Source organism: Orbicella franksi, chromosome 5 (assembly GCF_964199315.1).
Source record: "Orbicella franksi chromosome 5, jaOrbFran1.1, whole genome shotgun sequence".
In the NCBI taxonomy this organism is placed as follows: Eukaryota; Metazoa; Cnidaria; class Anthozoa; order Scleractinia; family Merulinidae; genus Orbicella; species Orbicella franksi.
Window position 1 is genome coordinate 5,845,888 of NC_138149.1, and position 19,749 is coordinate 5,865,636.

Sequence of the window (19,749 nt, forward strand, 5' to 3'; positions counted from 1 at the left end):
AATCAACACTTGACGTTTCGGGCTTTGCCTGTTTCAGTTTAATGTTACAAGCATAAAATTGCTTTTGAAAGTAACGTCAATATCCCGTTTCACAGTTAACCTTTATCATTTGCTTTAAAATATAATCTCGCATGTGCGTGAGGCAATTTAACTCGGGCTATTTTGTTTTTTTAACCCGAAATTGCCTCGCATCCACTTTGGATTACATTGTAATGCAAATGAGAAAAACTAAGCGTGAACTGGGATTTTAAAATAAGACTTGCCCCTTCCCCTCCCCCATCAAAAAAAGAAAAAAAAAAAAGCTTCGTCTACTTGGACTGTTTTACGCCAGAAGAACAGCAACAATCATTGCTTGCCATTTTACGGAAGTTGTTTTAAAAGACCAGTTGAGAATAAACGGAACATAACTTTACATTTCAGTCCGCTAAAAAATGTTCTGTGCGGAAAAGGAACTTATGAAAAGGTAGTCCCGTTTTCCATTTACCATTTTGTATCATCAGTTCAAGTAAAACAGTGAAGCCTAACGATGGCAGTTGCGTCATATTAACCTCAATTCTTCCCGAACAGAAATTTCCAACCGAAATTTTCGGAATTTTTTTGTAACTACAAGAGTACTATAAACTAGCGTGGGTATTTTAAAACGTCTCGGAACCTTCCGAGTAACTCCGTTTACATTCATGACAAACTGTGTTTTTCTAATTTTCCACTCCTTTGCCATTATATTATTACTTTATTATCCATAGCACCTTCATCCATATATTTATAATCTGGCGCAAACAACTAGAAAACATCAATTTACGGGAAATACTTACTCTACATACAAATGGCACCAAGTTATATAAATGTGTTTGCGCTCCGCATTGCTAAGGTTCATTAAATTTTTAGTACACACCAGACTAGTAGAAATTTTTTTTCTCATGCTCTGATTGGCAAATCATACACTACCGCTTGCGAAGTCTCATCGCAGATTTATCGTTTGGACAGCAGATACCTTAATTTGCAATGGATCTTCGCCGGCATACACCGAGCAATGCTCTTGAGCAGCAGAGGGTGTTTAATTTACCTCGATGCGTGGAAAATGTCCTTCGTTGTTCATCTCCATTTCAACTTTGAACTACAAAGACTTTTCGCGACGGCCATACTGGACTCACAAGAAATGAGAAATATTTGCATACAATAGATCTTCTTTTGCCGCGGACAGAAAATTAATTATATTTCTTCACTTAAAACTATTTCATCTCTATTTCATAGGCAATATTATCTTAACATTGTAATTATGGACGTTATTGTCTTCTACTAAGAATAAAAGTTTTAAGCAGCTGGTATTTTACACGATCCCATTGTCGGCTTAACGACTGTTTCGTTGAGAAAAGTGGGCGTTTACAAAATGTTTTCTTCGTTTGGACTGTATTTTTTTACAAAAGTCAAATATCCACAAATTACTAGTCAAGTTAGCTGCCGTGAAATTTGAAGAACTATGACTCGTCGAGAAGTCCTTTCTCTTCAACATGAACAGTTACAAAAGGTTAATTCCAAGAAGGCATTTCCGGGAAAGCTACTCAGTTAACTTAGCATTGTACTCTAATATATTCTCGTTCTTTTCAAGAACAGTTCATTTGTTCAGGTTTGAATTCTGAATGTGCTCATTTAGAGGCTGGTGAGCCATATTGTATTGTCCCTCCACCCTTTTTCCACCTTTCCCTCCCCTACTCAGTAATTTTGAACTCGTCCCAGTGCTCCTCGTTCATCTGTAGCAGTGATCTTCACTGGAAAGCAAAACCGAGAAGACCCCGGGAAGGAGGTTGCCGCCAGCTAAGAAACGTGTACACGACAGACTCGCTTGACTTTCTTTTCTGTCGTGCTGTCTACTTCCTTGCCAGTGCAATCCTACAACTTGCTGCTATCGTCAATATAAATGGCCCTTCTTGTCCGGGGTAAAACGTGGAAGGAATCACGTCATACGTTCCTTCGGGCACCCTGGTCAGCTGCTGAACGTAAAAGCCAGGCCTGAAAGTGAAGAAGGCATTGCAATTTTAGGGACGCTCGTTGTGATTGCACAAGACGTCCCGAGCTAAGAATTAGCACATCCTCGCTTCGCTCGCCTAATCGTCTCTCTCGTCTAGTCTCTCTAAACATATCCTATTTTCATTTTACTTTCAGTCTACACCAAGATTAGAAGAATCGTTTCATCCTTAACTTCCCGATCATCTAGCATCTATCTCCAAATCGTAGCTCGTATAGCGAGCGAAATCTTCTGATCACTTTTTCGGACATTCTCGGAAGTCTTCGGAAGGCCTTAGTTGCTTCGAAAACATTCGACAGATTTCGGGTCGTTTACCTGTAAGTTTCAGAGTAGGCCTCGTACACAGGCTTTCCGTCAGAGGCTCGGTCAACTGAGCGAAATATGGCTCCAACTGAAAATTGCCTAAATTGCAAGAAAAACAAACAACCATGACATCTTGTTACTCGTGTAATGGTAATCGTACATCTAAAACCTGAAACAATGAGAAAACCACCAACATTGGCATCATAATTACTAAAATTGACCAATCATGAAGCACCAGCAGGCGATCGGTGAAAAGCGCAGGAAAAGTGACGTGAACCAAGTGACGACTGATTTCTGATTGGTTAAGCAGAAATCACGTGACACGATTTCCTCTAACTAATGAAAGAGGTAGGTAAATAAACAGGGAAACCAGCCCCTGCTTTTGCTCTGGTTTTTTTCGTCGTTTGTAATCCGTGTTAATCTTATCCATCCTTTACCAATGGTTTATGGTTTATTGCTATCTCTCCTGTTTTTCTATTTTTGTAAATTACTATTTTCAGGTTAACGTTTCCTTCAATTAAAAAGTAATTTTGCACATGGCCAACATTACTCAAAATACTGCGACTGAGCTCATTTATTTCGGATTCAAAATGCAAGATTCTGCTGAGGATTTGTTCAAACTATCAATCGTTTCTGCGACTGCAAAGTAAAAGCGACAAGAAAATTAACAGAAATAAACTTACTTGGGTCCACGTAGTTTTAAGAGAACTTCAGCAGTTTTTGAAGGCGAGGAAGTCTCTAGCTTCAGGCGATAGACTGGATTATTAGAATGTGTGGAGTAATTTGGGCATCCACCGGCTAAGCTGCCACGCCATTCACCACTGACCTGAATACAAAAACAGAACACGCGTTATGCCAACTCGGAAATACGGTACACGGAAAGAAACGTTCTCCATAGTCGCGTGTCAGCTCTTTACGCGTAGGCATAAAGCGGCTAAGAGTATGGCTGCTCCCCCCTGGATGGGATGCTAGTCCATCGCAGGTTCGTCCTAAGCATTCCGTCAGGTCGCCCAAACAATTCGCTGGTACTCATTTATACACCTGGGTAGGGCGAGACACTGTGAGAGTAGTGTCTTGTTTAAGAACACAACACAGTGTCCCCGGCCAGGGCTCGAACCCGGACCGCTCGATCCGGAGACTAGCGCACTAACCATAACATTCAACAGTCAAATAAGACAGCCGTTCCATGTTTTCAGTTTAAGTACAGGAAGTTTATCAATTACGCTACATCAAGATTTGGGTAAATTTGTGGTTGTTCTTTATGTTATCTCTAACCTGCTTTTCAACTGTGTATGGAACAGGAACGGGCGATAAACGGAATTCAGTGGAGGAAAATACCTGCGTGTAAGAATAAAATGTTATCCGTTAAATTAACCAACATATCAGGCGAATTTGGTCGATCCATGGTTCGTATTGATTGGAAATAACAAAGACGCGATCAAACGAGCCTGATGTGGCGCCGGAGCCTAGCACAAAGGTACAATTTGGTATTGACTGTTCTCAAAGTCGAGCAAACATGTGGTGACATCAAGTCAGTGACTTGATATTGCAGGAAATTACGGCAGTAGACGACTACATGTAGGAACGACATAGGAAAACCCCTTCAACCGATGGAAAAGCGTCAAAAATGCAAAAAGTAGCAATCGTAGAAAAGCATGTAAGCGCGGGAAAATATGTAGGCATTGTTAGCGCGGGAAACATGAAAGCTGTGGAGAGCGCGGGAATATCTGCCGATGGTTCGGCGTTTACACCTTATTGGCTAAAAAGAGAATAGCGTCAGTGTGATTGGTTAGAGTACGTCAGCTATTCAACCAAGTTCAGTAAACCAAAACTCAAAGTAAACACTTAATACTTATGTAAATCAATGTAGACAAAATCAAAACAAGAAAACCAAATACAACTAGTAAGGCACATGCCTTGATAGTGTAGTGAATGGTATTGGTTTTCTCGTACTGAGAGACCACTAGCGTGAATCGGTTTGTTCCTTTGGGAGCATTCAGTTTGGCCAAGTAGAAAGGACTGTTAATTTTTGTTCCTTCCAAGAACGGGTTGTCTGAAACACACACACAAAAAAAACAAAAACAAAAACAAAAACAAACTAAGAATAAGACGGAAAGACAAGCTTCATTCCTCCAGAATACTACTGAAGTAGTTTTGGGGACACCACACACAAGTATGGGGGTTTTCAACTCTAAGACGTCCCTGGCTCAAATCCTTCATTCTAGCTAACCCGTAGGAGGCGATAAGATATGGAAGGTCCTGCCTTAAACTCTTCGACCAGACTAATTTATTTCTACAGCTTTTGCATAGCTAACCGATTAGCCTCCCAACGATAAAGAACTTAACAAGTTTTTGTTCTTCAGTTTGTGTTTTAAAACACGACATCTCTTTATTGCAGATTTTCAAAGGGATAAGCGGAAAAACAACAATTAAAATAGAGCAAAGTAAAAGAGCCATGTCCAGCAATGCATTTTTCTTCTCTTTCTAGTCTTGCCACCTCAAAGATCATCGCTTCTTTACCACAAAGAAGCGATGATGGTGGCCTTTAAACAACACAACGCCGTTAACTAACCCGGGTAAAAAACTCTGCCGCCATCTGTTTTGTACACGTGAACTGTGATGAACTCTTTGTTCTCGGCGAAATCATCCTGTGACATGGAGGATAAACATCAGTTTGTGATTGTAGTGTGATGTCCTATGAAAAAGTGGTGTTTACTGCAGGTAACTCCTAAGTTCCTCTTTCTATTCAGCCAAATCAAAAATAAGATTTTAAAACCAGATCGGGAACACTCCATTAACTAAAGAACTTTAGGCATCAGACTGAAACAATGTACCAAAGCATAGTTAATAGAGGGAAATGGTTTTGAAACCTGGCAAAGTTCTTTGTTGTATGTTTTTGTTGGCTATTTTGGGGGTTGACCCTGCACAAAACCTGGCAAAAATACAAAAGTTGGTTATGTGTGCTCATACAACTAACCAATAGAAGCATTGCGATTATGTAATTCATGCACAGTCTTTGAGCATAAAACAAAAGATGTACAGGGTCAGGGACCTTCCAACATAAATCGTCGCTTGCAGACAAATTATTGGTCCAATAAAATTACACACCATGGGAAAAAAAAATTTTTTACTATTATATGTATATAAAAAAATACAAACGTCTTTGGTTAATTTGAAAAGAATTTAGTTAGGTGGCCCTGTTTGGAACAGCCATTCTGTAATGAGTTTCAGAAAAATTCTGGATCAACGTATACTACATTTCACAGCAGTAACCACAGGAAAATATTAACGTGAAGAGCACACCTTTCGTGTAATATGTCGAGTGAGCAGAATCCAAACAACAGCATCACTGTCAGATGACAACTCCAGTTTGTATTGCGGATTGTCTCCTGTGAATCACGTGCATGATAATATATTAGAAGTACAATCAACTCCCGATAACTCGAACCATCAAGAGAAATTGAAAAAGTTTCGAGTTATCGGGAGTTGAGAACAAATGACGGAAAATAATACTGTATTTCTATTCATACAGGTACATTTTATCAGATTTAACTGTAAGGTTTTCCAGTGAAAATGGAACAACACATTTCTAAATTACTGTATAAATCAGAACCCATAAACGTAATGGGATTAAACAAAAGAAAGCAAAGCAAAGCAGCAGGAGAAGTCAAGGCATTGCAAACTTTGCAGTTTCAAGGAGAAAAACGTCAGGAGACTGTAATCTTAGAGTGATTTTCAATCGAGTGTCGTAAAAGCAGCGCCAAAATAATCACTCTGATCTATCAAAAACGACACAAACAATCCAGTGAATCACACAAAACCCGTCGCGAAATTATGTAGCCGACGCGAAACGAGAGAAAACGCGTTCGAGAGAGTCACCATAAGTATTGGTTTTACTTCTGACTGGATTTTTGAGCCAATCGTTCGGTGTAGTAATAAAAAAAAACAAAACAAAACAAAACAAAACAAAGAAAAAGCGAATAACTTTCGACAGTCAAGTGAAAACCACCCTGCTTCACATGAGATTGTCCGCAACACAAGCCATACAGTAAGGCTCATGCATGCATCACTGAACTCTATTCCTTCACGTATACTCCACTCATAGGAAGCATTATCACAGCGCATTGTAGTCAATATCTCTTTTCTCACGATCTTTATCTAAGAGTCCACAGTTAATTCTTGAAATTAGCGCAAGGGACATCAACGGAATAATCTGCCAGCCGTATTTACTCTAGTACGTCCCGGACCCAGAACAACAACACAGCGGTTTATTCCACGAGGATTGCATCCAATATAGAGAATAAGTTATTAGTGAATATTTCATGTCACGTGTGCGCGTAATGGATGATTTCAAGAAGACGTCATTGCGCGCAATGAATGGACAGTGTCTGGGCATTCTCGTGAACGATACAAACATGTCTGGGTTGTGCTCCGCGCAATACGTTATTTTCATTGAAATGACGTATAAGAAAAAAAAATACTGGATTCATTTTTGTGATATCCGGACTAACCAAGATCGCCGGAGGCAGGTCTCATTTCAGTAGATTAAATGAAAAGAGGAAAAAATTCCAGTGCGAGGTTAAGAGGCATTCGAAGCTAAATTGTCTTTCTCAAGAACACCTGACAACACGACGACTTTGCACAAGTCGAACCCTTGACTTCTAACCTTAACTGAAAACAATCAATATCCAGTAAAGCCTTTACCTAATATAAATACACCTTAATAAGCACTTCAATTGTTTTAGGAATGAGTAATGACTACGATTCTAGCTTGGGCAATAGACTGTATTGCTCACCTATATCATTAACGACATGTATTGTCTCATAGAAACAGTAGTTATATAGGACGCTGTCTGTGTACCGTCTTAGGTAAAACCAAGACAAGTTTACCTTGAATATCAAACGGTTTTTGGTGAATTTGTACTCACTAAGGTCTGAACAACTGTGCAATAACTAAACAGGGATACCGTTTAATTCCAAAAGGAAATTCACCGCCAGGGTTCGCGTTTTGCATAAAATACAGACGTTTATCATCAATTCACGTTGATGTTTCGCGAAAGACAACAATAAAATGTGCCAAGGTATATAATATATCAAACACGAAAGACCGACTTTGACCACATTTCCAAACACCGAGACGACAGTTGGAAATACGACGCGCAGCGGAGTATTTTTGACGAACTTCGAGGTGTTTGGAAATATCGTCAAACACTGTCTTGAGTGTTTGATATATCTTCTCAATCGAAACCAAAACTAAGGAGAAAATGGAGAAGTAAAATCGTAAAAATCTATGCTAATTAAGATCAGATATCCAAACACCGTCGCGGTCATGATTTCCTTTGTTTAAACTTGATGAATTATTGATGAGTTTGAGAAATACAATGTAAAGCATGTTCAAAGCCACTGCTCTGTCTATCACAATGTTTGTTTACGTTCGGTTCTAACATGAAATCAAATACACAACATGATGACCCTTGATAGAGTTTCCAAATGTTCGATTTGACCAATACACATACTTCTCTAAATACACTTGGCGACACTCATTTGGCAATGGAAATCCGGCACAAGTGTAAACACTGGATATAGCAATGAAGATCACGACCGCACTTGACTATCAACAACAACTATGCTTATACGGCCGGGCATACATGTATACTGAGAAGACGACTATAATATCATATTTACAGCACGTTGTTCGAGTCGCAAATCTTACAGACAAAAAGGAAAAATCCGGCGCCTTGATGTCTTGTCTCACGTTTTGAGTAATACGCAAAATTTGGTGATTTTGTTTCGCATAACGTAGGTTTTCTTTTTCTAACTCGCTATAAATGCGCATTTTATTGCTCACCAAACACAGCGCAATTAAATTAGAGAAAATACTAAAAAAAACGACCGATCGTTGACCTCTAAAGTGATCCAAATCAAAGTGCGATACAACATAAGCCTTGAAAACACAGAACAACTTACCAATATTATAAACGTCTTTTTTCGGACCTTCAGCAGCTGTCCAAGTCCTATCAAACAATTTAATATATTTAAGTCATTCTGAATTATCACCGACGAAATATTCTGAATAATGGAATATTATAAACTGAACTACTTTAGAGTGCATGAGTCGTCGTGCAATGAAAATCAATCTGTCTAAAAGAAATAGGAATAGGGTAATTTGTGCATTGGTGCCAGTGGCCTTGTGGACCATTGGACTGCAGGACTATTTTTTTACTTGTTATTTTTTATAGTCCAACAGTCCAATGATCCAAGAGTCCACTGGTCCAGTCCTTAAGTTACTTTATGCCGAAAACGAGTTGTCAATCCTGCATAAACAGTTTGTCATGAGATAATAGGCCATTTTCGTCTTCTCAGGATTAAATGGGAATAAGCTTGCAAAGGAGACTGATGTGGGGGCATATAGGCGAATCTTTGCTGACGTCATTGTTTACATTTTTCCTCATTAACATACGACTTTGCGCATAGAAGGCGTTATGCTAGACACAATTTTACTAGAAAAACTTAAAGAGCTTGTGAAACTTAGTAAGTGGTGAAAGTTTTGGCTCCTTGGGTGTAATATTCGAGGAGAAATTGGCTTTCAAAAGCATCAAAATCTCTGTGTGGCAGAAGCGCTAATGAGTTCATACATTCTTTGTAAAATTTTGAGATTTTAAACCCACGTCGCACAAAAAGTATTCAATACATCGCGCTCAAATTCCTTGGGACAGTTAATCGTGCTGTGCCCTTTCAATATTCAGTATTAATCTCTTTGTAGCTCCATCAGAAACTGTATCGCTTATGGTAATGAGGCAAATATTGTAAACAAAGATTCTCCTATAAAGGTATGAGAAGAAGTTGTCTTTAAAAAACAATATTCCCTCTCAATGCTTTCCATTGCAAGCTAGGTCCAATTCAGTCTCAAGAATACGAATATGGCCGCCCGTCTAATAAATTTGCCATTTTGACCGGCAGCCTGGCAAATAGGCCATTACCTTTAGCCTCTCTCTCAAAGCAAGTCTTGGCGCCTGTTCTTTCATATGAAAATGTATTTCATTCACATGCAAATTAAACTAATTTTCATATAAATGATTGTGCACCAGGCCTCGCTTTGATAGAGAGGCTTGAGACAACTCAGAAATGGGCTATTGACCAGGGATGATCTCTAGCCAGTTACATACATGTAAATGTGATTTGAAATCCTTCTCAAGACAACATAAAGTACGGGGGAAAATCTATGTGACGGATCAGACTGATTCTTGCTCCGTCAACACCGTATCTTCCCCGACAAATGACCAGCTTAGAGCGGAGGAAATTATTTGCAGGCTAGAGTCATCATGGTAAGACAAAGTGAAGACAAATTCGAGCAGAAGAAAATACTCACGAGTGAAGAGCGTAACGGTATTTGAAGAGTTTTGGATTCCAGTTCATGTAAATCACGTCGAAAAATTGCATGACACATTCCCAGCTGATCCAAAAAACTCCTGCCAAAGAAGAAAATAATTTAGTTTTAAATTCAACAGAAGTCGAAACAATCCGCTGCTTAGAAATCCAATAATAAAGGACTTTTTGCATCAATTTAAACGTACACCAAGGCCACAGGGAACGCAACAAACCCGACAAACCGAGAAACCAAAATCAGTAAATAAAGTAAGTTAGAAATCATTCTGGAGTTTTACCGTTGTCAATTTGAAGAGCACTCTTTCTGTCGTAGTTGAGTGCTCTTTGAAGTTCAGGTGTCCAGCTAACAGAGTCCATTTCGGAGAATTTTCCCTGTCGTAAGCAAACAAAGAGGTTCTATTAACGTATGGTTTTCACTGAAACGTTTTCCGCGCCTTTTGAGCTCTAAAATTTGTTTTAACGCGCCAGAGTTAAGACGTTGTTCTCTCAGCAAATCACGTCTAAGCAGATGCATGTGGCATGTTCTTCCTACACCTGTCAAATTAATGGTTCGGTTTTTCTTTTGTTCTTGGGGAACGGTTGGAAAGAACTTCAGTGTGATAATGAAAGTGTTTTAAAGTCTCGAACTTTCGTAGAATTACAGATGTTGTACAATTTTTGCTGAAATATAAGCTACCCGTTACCTAATTACATACCCACGGACGGGGCTGAACAAAATCACAAATCAAAAGCTGGGAACTATAAATACAGAAAAAGGGACAAATCGACTGCATACCTTCCATCTTAAATGACTCCAAGGGTTTTTGAGTTGAAGTAGACGATGTCCCTGAAGAAACAAGGAAAACATGTTGAAATACACGTCAACAATGTCTTAATGAAAAACGTTTATAGCAAGCTGAGGTAAAAAATCAGGCCTGTTACAAAATGATTATTGTTGATACCTTATGTAATTTCATTAGTGTAGAAAACTTTTTAGTCCCTTGAGTACAGCAACTCCGTATCATTTTTCACTGCGAGCTGCTTAAGAAGTACATCCAACACAGAGAAGCAACGAAAACTCCGCATAAAGCTACAACTGCCCACAAGACTTACCAGGACTTTTCTGATATCCAACAAGGCGTAAGCGTGAGTAGGTACCAGCCCTGCTCGGTCAGCATCACTTTCACTCATTGGACCTGTTGCTACGGTGATGAGGCAGTCGCCTTTCATCAGTTGAAACAAATAAATAAGAAGATTAGTTTCCACTGCGCGGCTAAAAGAAGTTTACTGCCGTGGTGAATTGGTGCGAATACGCGGGTTGTGGGTGGAGTTGGTGCTCACAAGGGGGGACAAAGCATTTCCGCCATGGGAAAAGACAGTACAAGAAACCAAAACGAGAAGAACGTACATGTATTAGGCAGCGTTCACACTACGCCGGGGAAATTTGAAAACGTAGCTTTATTTCTACGGTTTGGCCTACCGTCTACGCTAATCCGCCGTCACGAAAACGGGGCTTTTGGAAAACGCTGTTCCATACGGAGGAATTTTAAAACGCCGGATTTTCTTTTTCGTGGGGACGGAAAACATTTTGAAAACGGAGCTTTCCGAAAACGATGGGGTCACGACAATCCTGTGATTTCCCTGACCGAGGTTTCCTCAGACACAAATCCAAAATGACCGGTAATTGTTAGTTTTTAAATTCCTCCTGCGTAGTGTAGACGGAAAACATTGGATGCATTTTCAGAGTGAAACCTTCGATTTCAAATTTCCCCAGCGTAGTGTGGACGGAAAACATTTGATGCATTTTCAGAGTGAAACCTTCGTTTTCAAATTCCTCTGGCCTAATGTGGACGGGACCTTAGCGTCACAAGAGAAAAGAGAACCTACAAGAGACCAGACATGGGTTTTGATACAGGAAGAACTAGATCTTTATGTCTGTGGGAAATATTACGAAGCTTGTTACCTTTTCTGACTCCGTTCAAGAGCCGATCAAAATGCATACTCTCATTGAATGCTGGACTGTTTCGCTTGATGGACGTCCGCTCTGGAATCCAGCCAGTGAGAGCGTGAAGATCAATACTCTGAAATGGGAACAGGAAATAATTAATATACAAAAACAAACACGGAAAATTCAATACTGCGCGAAATTGTGGGTCACCGAGCAAGAATAACCTCTTACCAACCGAGCGCCGGGGCTGTGTTGAGAAACATCGGTTGGAGGTCGCTGGAGCACGTACGACCGAGCGCAGCGCAGTCCGTAGAAGAACGACCGAGGGCCGATGTTCCCCAGTACTGCTTGAGCAAGCTATTAAGGCTAGTCAGTAGTTTATTATATGTACTTTGCCGGCTTTCGAAAACTAGTAAAATAAAATTAACACATTGTTGGTCTACTTACAGAATTTGAACCAGGAAAATCATACCCTCCCATCACCTATGAAGCAATGATAAACGACAACCATTAGTTTGGCTTCTCACAAGACTGGATTAGAGCGATTATCAACTGAATTTTGTAAAACCAAAACCAAAGTAATCAATCTGGCCAATCACATGGAGTACAGAAACTCCAGAGGACCAATCAAAGCTCGATGCAAATACATAGCGCTGGTATTAAGCGCGGGAAAACGCATGTAAAAAAACCCACTCTAGACCGATTTTCAACAAGTGTCCAAACCAATCCAGAATACATGTAGCTCTGCTTTTGCTTTGCTACACTCCTTGATTGATTGATTGATTGACTGACTGACTGATTGATTGACTGATTGATTGATTGATTGACTGACTGACTGACTGACTGATTGATTGATTATTTGATTGATTGATTGAAAAAACTGGCGTTTGTTTTGAGTCTTCTTTGGTTCTCTTGTTGTTAGAGCTGTTTTCAATTGAGTGTCGAAAGTAATCAGGCAGTTACTTTGTTACTTTGGTTTCGGTTTCACTTCGGTTTGAGATTGGCTGAGTAGTCGTCTAATTGGTAGGTAATTGATTTGGTTTTGGTTTTATGACACTCATTTCAAAACTGCTCTGATCCTTTGTGTGGTTTTGGTTTTATGACACTAGACAGCCTGTTATAGGATCTTGGTCAGTGGGAGGATCAAAATGAGCGGACCAGTGAAGGAAAAACAACCGGGTCTGGGAGAAAAAAGAAAGAAAAAGGAAAAAAAAAAAAAGAAAAGAAAATCATGCCTAGAAACTAAAATGATAGCATGACCTGCCGCCAGCAAAACGTTCGTACCTTCAGATAAGCCTTTTCAATTAAGCTGACCCACATTTCATTGCGATTGTTTGAGTAGGAACATAACAGTTCTCCATCTCTTCCCACTGGTAATGTATCATCAATAATCACCTGTAAGGACATCATAACAACAACATTTATACACTGTTAACTCAATTAACAAAAGAACAGCTAGAGGAGGGAAATGAAGGGCAGTGAAGGGCAATGAAGGGCATACATGTACAAAACTACAAAAAGATAAGACCAAAACTAAATCTAAATTCAGGGTAACTCTAAAAATAATCACTGTGAGTAGTTATGTCCTGGCTCGTGAATTTTTTTTTTATGCGCAAATTCTGTGAAAATGAGCTAGAATAAGATGTTTATACATGTAGAGTGTGCATTTCTGGGGTTGTACATACCTTTCTAGACACTCCATTAACCCGCAGTTTGATCATGTACTTTCCAGATGGGTTGATGACTGGTTTCCCTGCACGATTTTGTGGATAGATTATGCTGTTTGGGCAAGAAGTGCTTCACGATCAGTCGATTTACGACTCACAATTATCTTTAAGACCGTTACTAAGCAATGTTTCATCCTTAATGCTAGATTCGCAATGAATCACTATCATTGTATTCTAAATACACATTACACAATTATTTAGGGTATGTACCTGGTATGGGAACAGGCTATGTGCCTTGTGGGTCATCTATCATCTCATACCCAACACAAGCTTGTAGAATTATTATCAATTAGTATGACCCAACCAGTGGACTAATTTAAATCCTACATTTTAATTGGCTATGCTACTAGAGGACTACCAGTAATAGTCCTCGAGTAGCGAAATTGGCACAATCGAGCGTGATGCTTTCTTTCATTCGATTCCTAAATAAATACTTCTTCAACTTGCATTTGCTAAATTTATTATTGCCTTTTCTGTCCGACTAGTTGGGTGTTAATTGAGTTAACAGTGTATTCAGCTTCGCCTCATGGGCTATTACAGGTCTAATCAAAACTATAACAAAATTCTCGAACATGATTGGCTATCAGCAGCCCAATTTGAGTCCGATTAACAAATCGGACTCCCGCTTCGTGGTCGTCCGATTTTGTTAATCACTCGTCTGATTACAGACCGATTTGGACTCCACTCAGTCCTATAACCATTATTAATTGTTAATTATTAATTTTACTGTAGAACATCTACCTTCAAAATAAATTTACCTTGTGATAAGACTCTTTTTAAAGTTTCTCTCATATGCAGCACTGATGGCTAGTGAAGCTAGAAAGGAGCAATCTGAAACAATAGTCTGCCAAGTGACAAAAAGAAAAGAAAGCATTCCACAAGTTTAGAATACTTTATCCAACAGAAATGTAGTTTAGTTGATGTGATTAAATTCTGCTGTCAGTGTGCCTTTCAATAACACACAAACTCTGACGTTCAAAACCTAACAAACAATTAATTATTGCGTTTTTGCTGGCCAATCATAATCGCAATGGCAAATAAACTTCTAAACCCACTGAAGTCAATAACTGTTACTTGATGAACAGCAGAGAAAAATCCAACTGGTAATTTAGGAGAGTCCCCATGTCACTGAATGCTGCTGTCAGTATACTAATTAAAAGACTTAGTGTGACTGTATTTATACCTGTTTGATGCTGAAGCTGGATATGGCATAAATCATCTCTGGGTTTTCACATAGTTCTGTTGGTCTAGTCGAGAGTTAAAAATCATTACTTGACATATTTTAACTTACTTTTTGCAACTCCTACATTCTGGCACATGATACAGTCAAACCTCTCTACAACAGCCACCTCAGGGACAGAGGAAAGTGGTTGTTGTAGAGAGGTGGCGATTATGGGGAGGTAGGATTTTAACTCAACACCTTTTTTTCGGGGCTGCAACATTTCTTCTTTTTTTTTTTTTTAACAAAAGCTTATTTTAGCATATATACTGTACACAACACAATCAAAATAAAACAATAAAACAGAAACTAAACAGAAACAGAGACCAACTATGCACAGACAGATCAAGTTTGGTGACCTTTTACAATAAAAACAATGTTCTTTTCTATACACCGTTTAACAGTCACTGATTAACTGGCTGTTGTCAAGAAGTTATTTTGGCCGTCGGGACATGTTTCAGTGGCCATTGCCATTGTGGGGAGGTGGCTGTTGTAGAGAAGTTAAAATAGGAGTGAATATATGGACCATCTGCTGGGACCAAAAATAGTGGCCATTGAGGAGAGGTGGCAGTTAATGGAGGATTGACTGTATTAAAACTCACTGACACATAGGACAATAATAGCTCACCTTAACCACTTGGAAAAACGAGCTTTTTGCTTTTGTGAAAGAGCAAGCTGTCCATCTTTGTCACTAAAATAATGAGATCAATCATTCATCATTGTTGTTTTTGAAACCCGCTAAATTTTCATGGAAAAAGAAATGATAAAAAAACTCTGCTCTTACTAGTCTCAAAGCAATAAAATTTGGATAGGTCTAATTGTTACCTGTAATAATCGGGATAAGCAAATCTTTCCTTCAGATCAATATCCAGCCATGGGGGGAACAGCTTGCCATTTATGTAGGATGTTTTCCTGAAAATTAGTAACACGTAAAAAAATCAATGTTGCCTATTGACAATCTGACAAATACGTAACTCCAACTTTTAGAAGCATTGCAGCTACAACTCCTCCTCAGCTGGATGGGATGTTAGTCCAATATCGCAAATAACCAAGCAGCATTTTGACACATGATTGGAGGCACTGTGAGAGTAACTTCTCTTGCACAAGAATACAACATAACAACCCCTGTCAGGGGGATATGTATTTTTGAATGTTTGCATTGTAAATTAAAAAATAACTGAAAAAATTAATAACTTTATTGAAAATATTATATCAAATGGATGACAGGTGCATGTATTAATGCATTATTCAGTTGAACTGTCAAGTTTGATTGACATAGGTGCTTTTGGGGAAAGCAATCTGACAGATATGTTTAAATAATAATAATGAAAAAAACAAAATCATGGTGCACTGTATCAAAACAAGGAAACTGTAAAAACAGGAAAACATTCCTCTAGTCTTCAGCATTACACCATACATGTGTATACTTAGAAACTCAAATTTGCACCAGTGAAAGAAAAGAAAAATTCTTGTAAATGATGATAAGCTTTAATTCTCCAATTAAAGTACTTGCAATTAACAGCATTGGTTTTGGAGAAACTCATCTTGAAACTGAAACTGGGAAATGTCTGAAACATCTTTGGAAATCTTCTGAATGTCTTTGCAAATGCCTGAAATGTCTTTAGAAATCTTTGGAGGATCCTTTGAAATCTTTCGTTTTGTTTGGATCATCTAGGAAACTCATGGTAAAATTAGAAAAGCTTACACTACTTAAGCAATAGAGCACTTTTTCCATGTTTACTGTACATAGCCTTATTTAAACACGAGGAGAGTTGGGAGAATTCAAGAAGTTATACAAACCCAAGGATATAGTCGAGGGTTTGCCTAACTTTCGAGAATTCTCCCAGCCCCCAAGTGTTACGATGAGGCCACGTAAACATGGAAAAAGTGCTCTTAACTATTGCTCTTATAAAGTAATTGTCAGAAATACGCGCAAATCTAAAACATCACAACCGTGTTAACATACTCTTATCCAAACACACCTATCAACCAACGAGAGTGCGCGCGGTAATGTAGCTCAATTATTTTATAAAGTTCTGTATAGACATTGTAGGTTCTTACTTTAAGACATCCAGCTCCTTCGCAGTAAGATGAGGTCTTTTGTCCCCAGTACTACCCCCAGGGGTGGACTCTCCAGAGGACCTCAAAGAGAGGTCTTTGACACCTTTGGTTACTGATGCTGACCCTGATGTTGAGGTTCCAGGTTTGTTCAAAATTCCTTTTATTGCTTCAGCTCTGAGAAGAAATGATTGTAACAGTCATGCTATCATTTCTTCAAATGTTTCTCTACTTACAAATGTACACGCAGCACATTGATTCATAATTTGCATAATTTGTGTATAATATTATTAAGTGTTCTTTAAGAACTTTGACATTCAAAATGTAAAGCCACCCAATTCCAAAAGAGCAGCCAGGAAGAATGTGCAAGTAGATGTAAGGACCATTTAGGTGCATGACAAGAGAGAATGTAGCATTACCCCACATTACAATATAAAATTGTACAAAAAAACAAAAAACAAAAAACACTTCAGAAACATTAGAAAGATATAGAGTGTTTTACTGGAAAATGCCACACTTGTAAAATTCATATGAAACTACATCTGGGACTTGAGTGGTGTATTTTGCCATATCCTCACTAGTGAAGATATTGATGATGCCGTTTCCTGCTTTTTCACAGTTGTTTGTGCAAACAGTCAGTTTGTATGTAAAAAGATATGAAGAAGTGAATTTTATTTTCTCGTGTTAAAAACAATATTTTACCACTCAGAAATACAATTGATATCTTCGTGCTGCCAGGTAACATCCTCTATGTAAACAATGACCTTCCACACATTAGTCAGATGCTCAAACCACTGAGCTAGTGGAGCCATGCATTTATGTAGCTTGGTAATCTGTATTAAACCGGTACAGTCTGGCTGTTTTCTTTAACATCCACATGTAACAGTTGCATGTACCTTTCTATTGCCTGTTTAGCTAGATGATGAAGTTTTTTCTTTAAGTCATCATCATCTGATAGGCCACTGCTCTATAACAGGAAAGAAATTATAAACTAAAGGACCAGAAGCTTGTTATTAACTGAACCTGTTTTTAGATCTTGCACGAGAAAGGAAAGAAACACCATTCTTCTCTGCAGAATCTTTTCATTCAATATATTTATTTCTTTGGTCTCATTTGGTAATAAAATGTGGAAATCCAGGGTTTGAAGAAAATACCATCTGGTCTTCTGGGATAATTAGATTTTCCTGGCAGGTAAGAAAATTCATATTTCTCATTTACCCACTGGGCAAGGCTCAGGCAAACTGCCTGCCAACTAAATTAAAAAAAAAGGTAAACTATGACTTGCCCAGGGTACAAGCAAAGTTTGAGCAATAATAATAATGGTGCCCCATTCAATTAAGCCCAGGACATAAATGCAAACAACTCACTGTTTTGATGCAGAGTGCTGCTGCATCAGTATACAGTGGCAGTGCATCATTAGGTCTGCCCCTTTCATCTTCATAAAGTGCTTGCTTCAGAAGAAATTCTGCTCTTTCTACGCCATTCTGCAACAGCAAAAAAGCACAAGTTGTCATTGAAAAGACAACATTCTAATATTAAAGGACTGATAAGTCGAATGAGTAATTTGATAAATTCTTATTTATGGAAATAGCTGGATTACCTGCTGTGAAGACTTAAAAGAAGAGGGTGGTCTTGTTGAACCTGGAAAAAAATCAAAGCTCAAAAGTTTAAGCAGTTAATGCTAATTCCTATACTACATGTATAAGCTTATCAGCTGATAGATGTTTGATACTTACGTGTAAATGTAAGCTCAATATATTACAGTAAGCTTAATATTGAACAGCTGATCTGTTGCAACATCATCAATTGCATGAAACAATCTACAGTGTCATGTCACTCCATCAGAACCGTCATGGATCCAATGAGGAAGAAAACGCTACCTTGCTCTTGTGCACGAAGCTCTTCCGCTCTCCTGATGTACTGCGAAGCTTTATCCTTCACGTCTAGAGTGGGATCGTACGACAGCGCTTTTATCAGAGCTTCTGCAGCCTCGATGTAGAAAAAAGCAGCTGCATTTCCGCTGCCAATCTTGTCTAAATCTACTGCTTGTATCGCTAATCTGTAGCCATCATCACAAAGTTCCTTTACGTCCACCATTTTGTTTTGACGAGAGGGCGCATGTCCTGAGGGGCGTATCGCGGGCTCGATTAATAAACGTAGGCCAGCAATGCGTACATATTATATTATCAGCCCGAAGTTTTAGTTCACGGCCTGAGTTAGCAATTTCACATAAATATGAGTAAATGTTAAATTGGTTTGATGTCAAGAAGGATAAAAAAAATGTACTGTTAAGTTGATGTGATTAATGGATTATTTAATAAAATGAAGGATTAGATATGTTACGTGTATCATTCGATGTATTTTTTCTCCCTTTTCATTGGCCGAGAGCCCACTACGTGACCTACAAATAACTGCTTTTAAATAATGGTTCTCTCATGAGTAATACCGTCTTTTTTATTGAGCTTGGCTGCAAATGATATTTTGCTCATGCGTAATTGTAACCACGCACTTGGGTGAAAAAAGGTAGTGAGCTGTCAGAGAATGATCTAAATATGAAAACAAACGTGGTGATCGAATGGCAAAACGATTATTGAACTCGGTTATCAAAAAATATCGTGATTTGTCAGTGTCTTAAAGATCAATTATTTGCCGATGCCGAAGGACGTTGTTTTGCTAAACCTCGTTCAATAATTGTTAATTATCCGCTATCATTATTACATTGATTTTAATGGTACAGAACTTTACAAAATATGCGTTGGTCTCTGGTGAATTACCTCCCGGGGACACCTGACTTGTACGCAGTAGCGCATGGTTTTCTTTTAAAATACATTCACATAAATTTATCAGCAGAACAAAAACTTGAGGGATGATAAATTACCTCAAAAATCAGGCTCTCGACTTTCAGTCGTCATGGGCGCAAGGGAAAGCTATTAGCAAATCAAGTTAATCCTCTTTATAGGTTAATGCGTAGGAAAATTTTTGCGTGAAAACATTTCGCACACTATAGTGGCGGTTCATCAGTGCAATGGAGCGCTTCAGTTCCATCGTGCTTTTGACTTGATATCAACTAACTTCTCCGGATCAAATTTTGCAAACGTTATAGAAA

The 19,749-nt window shown here is 38.7% G+C and overlaps 1 protein-coding gene across 1 annotated transcript; it reads right to left on the bottom strand.

Moving 5' to 3' along the window:
- Nucleotides 1–636: 636 nt before the first annotated feature.
- LOC145486628 (calpain-7-like) lies at nucleotides 637–18,745 on the bottom strand. Its single transcript, XM_081465325.1, has 25 exons — nucleotides 18,524–18,745; nucleotides 18,244–18,284; nucleotides 18,011–18,127; nucleotides 17,540–17,610; nucleotides 16,647–16,820; nucleotides 15,411–15,497; nucleotides 15,214–15,276; nucleotides 14,550–14,613; nucleotides 14,125–14,210; nucleotides 13,325–13,418; nucleotides 12,924–13,034; nucleotides 12,087–12,122; nucleotides 11,655–11,772; nucleotides 10,805–10,914; nucleotides 10,488–10,538; nucleotides 9,991–10,084; nucleotides 9,696–9,795; nucleotides 8,294–8,340; nucleotides 5,630–5,715; nucleotides 4,899–4,974; nucleotides 4,243–4,379; nucleotides 3,602–3,664; nucleotides 3,010–3,152; nucleotides 2,339–2,425; nucleotides 637–2,007 (listed from the first exon to the last, which is right to left on the bottom strand). The coding sequence occupies exons 1-25, from the start codon at nucleotides 18,738–18,740 to the stop codon at nucleotides 1,866–1,868; spliced, it is 2,415 nt and encodes an 804-aa protein (XP_081321451.1). The 5' UTR covers nucleotides 18,741–18,745; the 3' UTR covers nucleotides 637–1,865.
- Between the last annotated feature and the right edge of the window lie 1,004 nt (nucleotides 18,746–19,749).

What these genes read in the sequence shown, in the direction of transcription:
- LOC145486628 (XM_081465325.1), bottom strand. Translation starts at nt 18,740, where the DNA reads ATGGTGGACGTAAAGGAACTTTGTGATGATGGCTACAGATTAGCGATA. An exon ending in CTTTTAAGTCTTCACAGCAG is followed by an intron (nt 18,128 to 18,243) that starts GTAATCCAGCTA and finishes TTGCTGTTGCAG; the next exon opens with AATGGCGTAGAAAGAGCAGA. An exon ending in TTGAAAAGGCTTATCTGAAG is followed by an intron (nt 12,123 to 12,923) that starts GTACGAACGTTT and finishes ATTGCTTCATAG; the next exon opens with GTGATGGGAGGGTATGATTT.